Source organism: Eucalyptus grandis, chromosome 8 (assembly GCF_016545825.1).
Source record: "Eucalyptus grandis isolate ANBG69807.140 chromosome 8, ASM1654582v1, whole genome shotgun sequence".
In the NCBI taxonomy this organism is placed as follows: domain Eukaryota; kingdom Viridiplantae; phylum Streptophyta; class Magnoliopsida; order Myrtales; family Myrtaceae; genus Eucalyptus; species Eucalyptus grandis.
In genome coordinates, this window is record NC_052619.1 from 34,797,926 (window position 1) to 34,806,932 (window position 9,007).

The window sequence follows — 9,007 nt, forward strand, 5'->3', positions numbered from 1 at the left end:
CTTGGACCCTAGTTTCAAGCGGGGATGGTTTCCTTCTTTTCAAGAACACTAGTCGGTGGGTGTTTAACCACAACTTTCAACTGCTCTACTTAATTAATATATATATATATATATATATATATATATATATATCCCACTAAACGCTCCTCTGAAAATCCTCTCTTTCTTTTTTTCCTTTTTCCTGAAGTTTCAGCCTATCTCTCATTATTTAAGCGAGAAAATAATGTCTGAAGCTTTGAGGCCAACTCAGCAAAAATTAAGTCCATTTATTTTGCGACACGTGTCGTAAAAGGCCCCACTTTCTCTTTCCCTCACCCTCACCCTCACCCTCTCCTCTCCTCTCCTCTCTCTGCAAGTCTTCCTCTTTCTCTCTCCTCCGCCTGACCTCCTTTCTCCTCTGTTTTCTTTTTTCTTTTTATTATTATTTTCTTCTTCCTTCGACTCCGGTGGGGGCGAGCACCGTGGCCACCACCTCCTCACCGCCATCTCAGTCCACCACCCCATCGCCGTCTCAGTCTTCTGTCGTCGAGCTCGAGCTTGGCCGGCGAACTTGAGCCTCAGATTTTGGATCTGAGGTCGAGCGAGCCATAGATTTGTGATCTAGAGCTCAGTCGACCTCAAATCTAGGTTGGTTTAAGGTCGGCTTAGGCAACAGGGAGGTGAAGGCATTTTCTTCTTCCTTTCACTCCGATGGGAGCGAGCACAGTGACCACCACCACCTCATCGCCGTCTCAGTCCTCTGGCGTCGAGCTCGAGCTTAGCCGGCGAACTTGAGCCTCAGATTTTGGACCTGAGGTCGAGCGAGCCATAGATTTGTGATCTAGAGCTCAGGTCGACCTCAAATCTGGGTTGGTTCAAGGTCGGCTTAGGCAACAGGGAGGTGAAGGCATTTTCTTCTTCCTTTCACTCCGATGGGAGCGAGCACAGTGACCACCACCACCTCATCGCCGTCTCAGTCCTCTGGCGTCGAGCTCGAGCTTGGCCGGCGAACTTGGGCCTCAGATTTTGGATCTGAGGTCGAGCGAGCCATAGATTTGTGATCTAGAGCTCAGGTCGACCTTAAATCTGGGTTGGTTCAAGGTCGGCTTAGGCAACAGGGAGGTGAAGGCAACGGCGTGGTTCATCAACGCGCGTAGGACCTCGACCTCCTGGCCGACACGGGTGCGAACGCAGAGGACGCGGGAGGAGTTGAGCACGAGGCGGTGGCGCTGGAGGTCGGAGAAGAAGCGGGCGAAGATGGAGGCATAGACGGGGGCAACGTGCCGGAAGCAACGGTTAAGGTCGGAGAAGGGAAAATGGGTTATGGCGGAGGAGAGAGAGAGAAAGAAGAAGATGTGCAGAGGAGAAGAGAGGGTGAGGGAGGGAGAAGGAGAGACAGAGACTGACTTGTGGGGCCTCTTATGACACGTGTATGTACTCGTTTTTGGCTGAGTTGGCCTCAGAGTTCGGCTAACATTTTCTATTTAAGCTGCCTTGCCTAGAACACTTGTAATCAGCGGCCCTCGCGCACGACACAATTCACTGTGATTCCATGGGAGTTTTCGACGTTTCACATTCCCTGCATTCTTTACCAAAAAACCTGTTGCACTTCCTCCCTCTCTCTCTCTCTCCTCCCTCTGCCTCCGTTCTGAAGAATAGCTATGTAAATCTCAGTACAACCCATTTCTCACTCTCTGTCTAACTCTCTCACGAAGAAAATGCAGGTCCAAATCAATTTCATTGAACGTCTCTGCCTCCTCATCTTCTCCGTAAGTGACGCTGCTCTCTTATCCGCGATTGCATTCTCTTTCTGCCCACCGATCTGACCGCCGTCGTCTTTCTTGGTCAATGCAGGTGTGTCTGGCCGGGGCCGGCGCCGGCCAAGCCCCCGCCGGCCCCTTCACCCCGCGGGCATCCCTCCTCCGGTACTGGGACCAGCACATCGCCAACTCCCTCCCCAAGCCCGCGTTCCTCCTCTCCAAGGCCTCCCCGCTCGGCGCCGTCGACGCCGCCGCCTTCGCCAAACTCGCCGCCCGGGGCGCCCTCCCCGACCACCTCCCGGCCTTCTGCGCCGCCGCGGGCCTCCTCTGCTTCCCGGACCTCGCCCCCAGCCTGGAGAAGCACCCGGCCGACTCCGACTTCGCGTCCTACAGCAACAAGAACTTCACCAACTACGGCACCGACCGGCTCGGCGGGCTCGACTCGTTCAAGAACTACTCCGACGGGCTGAACGTCATCGTCGACACGTTCCGGCGGTACAGCCGCGACTCGTCCGGCCACGATGACCGGTTCGCGAACTACGGCTCCGACGGCAATTTGGTCGACCAGAGCTTCCAGAGCTACGCCGGCGGCGCCGCCGGAGGGACGGGCGAGTTCAAGAACTACAACCCGGGCGTGAACGTGCCCAACCTCAACTTCAACAATTACGGCTCCGGCGCCACCGGCCGGCCCCAGAACTTCGCCGCCTACACCGACGAGACCAACGCCGGCGCCGAGAGCTTCAGCAACTACGGCAAGAGCGGGGACGGGTCTCCGAACAAGTTCACCGAGTACGCCTCCGACTCCAACGTCATCAACTCGGGGTTTAACGGCTACAGCCAGGCCGGCAACGGCGCGAACGACACCTTCACGAACTACGGCAAGGAAGGGAACGTCCCGGAGAACAACTTCAGGAACTACGGCGACGGCGGGAACGGGATCAGCGACGGCTTCGCGAATTACAGGGACCAGTCGAATGTGGGCGACGATTCGTTCCAGTCGTACGCGAAGAACTCGAACTCGGCGAAGGTCAACTTCGCCAATTACGGTAAGTCCTTCAACGTAGGCACTGACAAATTCACAGGGTATGGCCAGGGCGCGAAGGGGCAGAAGATCGGGTTCAAGGGCTACGGCGTCAACAACACCTTCAAGGAATACGGCAAGAGCGGCGTCACCTTCGCGCTGTACGCGAACGCCACCGGCGTGGCGGCGTCGGCGATGGCGGTCAGTGGCAGAGCCGTGAATAGGTGGGTGGAGCCGGGTAAGTTCTTTAGAGAATCGATGCTGAAGAAAGGGACGGTGATGCCGATGCCAGACATTGGGGATAAAATGCCCAAAAGGTCGTTTTTGCCCCGCACGATCCTGTCCAAATTACCCTTCTCGACCTCGAAGCTACCGGAGCTGAAGCGGATCTTCCACGCCGGCGATAACTCGTCGATGGAGTCGATGATGGCGAACGCATTGGCCGAGTGCGAGCGGGCGCCCAGCGCCGGGGAGACCAAGCGGTGCGTCGGGTCCATGGAGGACATGATCGACTTTGCCACGTCGATCCTGGGCCGCGACGTCGAGGCCCGGTCCACGGAGAGCACAGCCGGGTCGAAGCAGGAGGTCATGGTTGGAACGGTCAAGGGGATCAACGGTGGGATGGTGACCAAGTCGGTGTCGTGCCACCAGAGCCTCTTCCCTTACCTCCTCTACTATTGCCATTCGGTCCCGAAGGTTCGGGTCTACGAGGCGGACCTGCTCGATCCCAAGACCAAGGTCAAGATCAATCACGGCGTGGCCGTTTGCCACATCGACACGTCGGCGTGGAGCGCCACCCATGGGGCGTTCCTGGCCCTCGGGTCACGGCCGGGCCAGATCGAGGTCTGCCATTGGATATTCGAGAGCGATATGACCTGGACAATCGCAGATTGAAGATTTCCAAATCACCGGGGGGCGATTGTGGGGTTTGGCTTTCATAATTAGGGTCCGGGACATTGGCCAACGAAGACAAATAAGGGCCATTGGCTGGCTCGAACCCTTTTTTTGGTTACCCTCAAGTTTTTTTTTTTTTTTTAATGATGAAATTATTACCTAAATTGCTACTGTTACAGGCATTAATTCTACAATTAAAATTGTGGGTTCTCTTTCTTTTCATCCATTTTGATGAATTCTTTTTCTTTCCTCTCTTCTGGTGGATTCCTCAATCATTGGAGGAGAAGGGGTTGAATGATATATGAGCAGACAAGATTTTGAACTTTTCCGAGCCTCTGAATGCTCTCTCAGCCTCTTGCTCTGGATCATTCCCTTACCATTCCGTGAAATGTCCCCCTCTTGCTTTTGGCTGAGAATGCGTGCCATGAAGGATGGTTCTGCTAGAAAACAAGAGGAAGGCAGGCAGGAGAGGAGAGGATCAGAGATGCAAATTGTTTTGAAGCAGCAGCAGCAGCACGGAGAGAGAGAGAGAGAGAGAGATGAGACGAGAGTGGCCAATCAAGGAAGATGTACAAAGAACTTGTGGCTGAAAGATGGGGCTGGTCCAGGATAGAGCAAGCCAAGGCTCTTTTTGCGCTGGCGCTGTAATATTGTAATGCTATGAAAAGAGTCACGAGACTTTTGTTGTTTGGAGCAGCCGATTTGCCCTCTTTTGTTTTCATCTGCGCGAAGAAAACATGTGAATTTTTGTCTCTTTTTTTTTTTTAAGGCCTCCGTTTGAGTTGCGTTCAATTTCATCATTCGTTTCTTTTTTTCATCTCTGCCAGCCGAACGAAAGGGAGGGGATGAATGAGATTTCGAGATGGATGGTGGCATCGTGTTCCGATTCGAAAGTAAAAAATATATGAAGTGAGGTGGTGAAACCTTGCTTTATTCTTACCCCCATGCTTTTGAGACAATGAAAAGGAGAGAAAAAGGTGAAAAAAGAGGAGGAAGGGAGGACTCTGCCTGCAGCGGCTTTGACCACAGGGCCACAATGGAAAGAAAAGTCATGGAAGGAGATGCAAAATGTCTGAAATCTTGCTTTGCTTTTTCAGGAGCAAACATATATTCCACAAACATAAGTGAGGGAGAAGGGAGAGAAGAATAAAGCCTCGGTAATTCTTCAAGCAAATGTCTACTTTTTCGTTTAGGATCCTCAACACGTCACCCCGCTAATTATCGGTCTTGGTATCGGGAAATTCCCCGATTAGAAAGTCGGAAGATCCGTACCCAAGCCCCCACCAATCGCGTGCGGACCAATTTAGATCATGATTACCTATACAGGTCCGGACTCGATCAGTTCACGAGGTTGCGTTTTGCAATGTAATTGTGCCGTTGTGCCTGGGCTATTAAATAGGAAAAGCTTCCCCTGAGTTTTTACACGACAACCTTTGATTGATGCAATCACCCCTTTTCTCCCTCTTGGGGTTTTGGTCAACCTTTTCCTGGAAGCAGGTGAGCAGCAATTTCTCCCCCCTCTTGAGGGGCGTCCCAATGTGGGGCCAAGTTTTAATGGGGTCCAACTTGGATCAAACGCATAATAAACACACACAACAAAAAATTAATGTGCAATTATACCCCCTCTGATCCTCATCCGGTTCTGCACTGCACTGTGCTTTACATGTCGCGATTCCTCATGTGATCGATTTGTTGTTCTTATTATAATCTTCGATACTTTCCAAGGAATTTGGTAGGGGGTCAATTCGCGCATTCCTTTAGGTTCCAACGCCCGTTCTTCGTTCGTTAGAAAATCCAGTGGGTTAGTGCATGAACCGAATCCCAGAATCTTTTAGGTTACGTGTGATTGAGAAAGAAATTTGGAAAGGAAGGGGAAGGGAATCCCAAGACACAATCGCACGTCGAGAGGATATCTTCCTCGAACGTTGATTGCATTGACTAATCCCTCCTGCTGGTTAAATTAAGCTGAGGGTCGTTGAGGGAATTATGCTATCGAGATTCAAGATTAAGGGTCTATTTGTTTGAAAGAAAACGAATTCTCAAGGACATTGTTTTTTATTTTTTTATTTTTAGTTTTCAGATATTTGAATAATAGAAAACTAATTGATTTATGAAACCCGTTTTCCATGGACTGGAAACGACAAACTTAAATTGAAGGAAAATAAATTTCCCTTATCTTAAAAAGGAAACCTTTTCTCCTAAATTGCACAATAAATGAAAATTAATCATTTTCCAAAAAAATGATTTTCATAAAAAACATTTTCTTTTTATCGCGAAGTTTTTAGTGAAACAAACACACACTATAAGATTTCGTTCATTACACGAAAAATAAACGATTTAAAAAATATCACTTGTATACTTTATAAAAACAAATGAACGAAAAATATTTTCATTTCCATTTAATTATTTTTAGTGTTACGAAACATGTGATCACTTTTAAGAAAATATTTTTAAATTATTCATTTTTCGCAAAACAGATGCAACCCAAAAATATGATTTCAATTATCACAGGTAATTAATAATTATAATTGTACATTGCTTATAGTACTAGACTTATTATGAAGAAATGAAGAACTGATAGTGATGGTCATCTCTTTTTGCCCATTGAATGTTTATATAATTTGCAATAGCCAAATAAGTCCTCCTAGCCATCAAACTCTTCGGATTAGTCCCTTTCATTTTTTATTTTCATAATTTCACGACACCTTAATTGTCTCAACAAGAAATCTTAAAAGCCACCGATTCGAATCATCCCGTTGTTTCTTGATACTAAAATACCCCGATTCATTGGCGTAGATTCTGCTCATGTACCCCTAGTGAGGATTTACTCCAACTTGCATCTGGTGGTGCGATGGTGACAGGTTCGTTCAAAGAAAAGTAAATTAAAAATAAGAAAGTAACCACCGCCAAGTGTAATTTTGGATAATGTGATTGCCCATCCGACAATTGAAGCAAAGCAGATGGTGGAAATATTTTTTAATGATTTAAGTTGTACTTTTTTTTTTTTTAGCAAAGATTTAAGTTGTACTTTAGAAGATGAAAACATAGGAAGAGACGCACTGACAAAAGACACGCATCCACACGGCGGCTTATTATATCATCACGGGATTTCTTTTAAGGGACATTGATTTGAAATAATTTAATTTTCGACGTACATTTTTTATACATAAAAGAATATCAATATATTAATAATTGCATCATTTGAACAATCATTTTAGAGCACTTAAAAAACAAAACCTTGATATACCGTTTTGCGCAATGTGGTATGAATTTGTGCAGAAGTAGGCGAATTTATCAGTATTTAAATTTTAAAGGGGAAATGAGATAGAGTGCATGTCTTGCACACATTATTATTGGTATTCGTTACACAATGTCCTCCTGTTGTAATTTGTAAAGAGGATTTTACCAAGAAAATAAATATTAGATATATTCATTTTCCGATGATATAATGAACAGAATCAATGAAAAATTTAATAAATCTGGTACACCTCTTTTCACTTGTTATTAGAATCAATGAAAAATTTGATAAGTTCATTGCACTTCTTTTCACGTGATATTGATAGCGAGTCTTGCAATATTTTCTTGGACTAAGGTTAATTTCATTTTATTAGGATGCACCAAAATAACGCTAATTTATGTGTAATTTTGGACTTCTCGTAAACCAAGATTATAGTTGTGATTGGACATTGGGAAAAGAAAGTAACCAAGGTTCCGGATCTGCACATGGTAGAATCATCATGGAAAAGGGCGTTGAGAGAGATATAGGGCACGTTTAGTAACATTATGTTCCTATAAACCAAGATTATAGTTGTGATTGGACATTGGGAAAAGAAAGTAACCAAGGATCTGAATCTACTCATGGTAGAATCATCACGGAAAAAGGTGTTCAGAGAGATATAGGGCGCGTTTAGTAATTATTCTGTTCCTATGAACAATTTTTACTCACAAATGATTATTTTATTTTATTTTATTCTTGAGAACAAGTTTTTCTATTTCTTAATTCTGTTCCAAATCTATTTCTAAAAACAAAGAAAAAATTGTTCTCAAAAACAAAAAGATTCACTAAATGAATTTTATTATTTTTTTTTTAGAACAAAAGAATATAATTAGTTACAAATATTACCAAATAGGCCCGTAGAATATACAAAAAATCAATATTTTCAATAGACGAAATTACTTTCTTGTGAAATTTTGAATTACTAATTAATAAAATTATTGACCTAATATAACCAAATGCTATAAATATATGCTAAAGAAACAAACTTCAAGATCTTAAGCTCTTTGCTACAAGATTTTACAAGATGGATTAGATTCAAATTTTAAACTGAAACACTCAAGAGACAAATAGAGTTATTGATTTGCACGATTGTCCAATGATAGAATACTTATGCAATAACCAATTGAGGATATTTTGAGAAAGGAAAAAAAAATTGAAAAAGAAAAAAAAAAAAAAAAAGGACCCGATAGAAATAAGTACCATATATTTTATACAACTAGTATACATTATTATTATTATATCCACTTATTTTACTAAAAAAGCTATGCTTTTCAGTCAGACGAATTCTTATTGGTTATGATTTGTTTTTTTTTTTTTTTTGGGTCCAATAGTGGTTATGATTAGTATAACTTTATATTATTTGTATTCTTGTTTGCGTCATTGGTGTTATTATTTCAATAATAAACATCTTATAAAAAAATTAGTTATTCCGAAAAATAAAGGGTAATGATGAGGAGTTTCGGCCTTTATACACTTTGCCAATAATCAATGTTATCTTTTCTCAATTTTTTAAATGGGAGAGAGCGCCAAAGCACACAAGGTCAAGAATACAGCCTACACTTGAGGCCAGAATACAACCTAAGCACCCGCACTCAATTTGGTGGATTCCAATCATGTATCCAAGCAGAGAAGCAACTACATCATTAACTAAAAAATGTAAAAGGCACTCCTTTACTTTCCCATCAAAATCTAATTTTCTTTTCCGAATTTCAGAAAGTTATAAAAATATTACGTCTATGTATTGATATTAGAGTATTGTGAAAGTATCAGAAATTTCATTTTTTTTTTAAAGACAGAGTGAGAGGTGCAAAATTTGAATTAAGGAAACAGAAGAAAATAAAAGCCTTTAGCACTATCTACTTTTTGTGGATATACATTATGCACCGTTTGAAGTTTCATTTATATGTTGCACTCCAAAGTTTCAGAAAGCTTGCCATTTTATATTCTAGATTGCAATTAATTAGATTGTAGGATATGTAAAAAAAAAAAGGTGGGTTTCCTTTTCTTTTTGAACCACGTGAAATTGATTTAATAGTTAAGAGGCGAATATGTGTACAAATTAGGTACACTGAAGTA

At 43.7% G+C, this 9,007-nt stretch overlaps 1 protein-coding gene across 1 annotated transcript; it reads left to right on the forward strand.

The window, feature by feature from the left end:
• The first annotated feature begins 348 nt into the window (after positions 1-348).
• On the forward strand, positions 349-4,350 carry LOC104414226 (polygalacturonase 1 beta-like protein 3). Its single transcript, XM_039300384.1, has 3 exons — positions 349-1,409; positions 1,704-1,748; positions 1,834-4,350. Exons 1-3 carry the CDS (start codon positions 1,401-1,403, stop codon positions 3,652-3,654), a joined length of 1,875 nt encoding a protein of 624 aa, XP_039156318.1. The 5' UTR covers positions 349-1,400; the 3' UTR covers positions 3,655-4,350.
• The last annotated feature ends 4,657 nt before the right edge of the window (positions 4,351-9,007 follow it).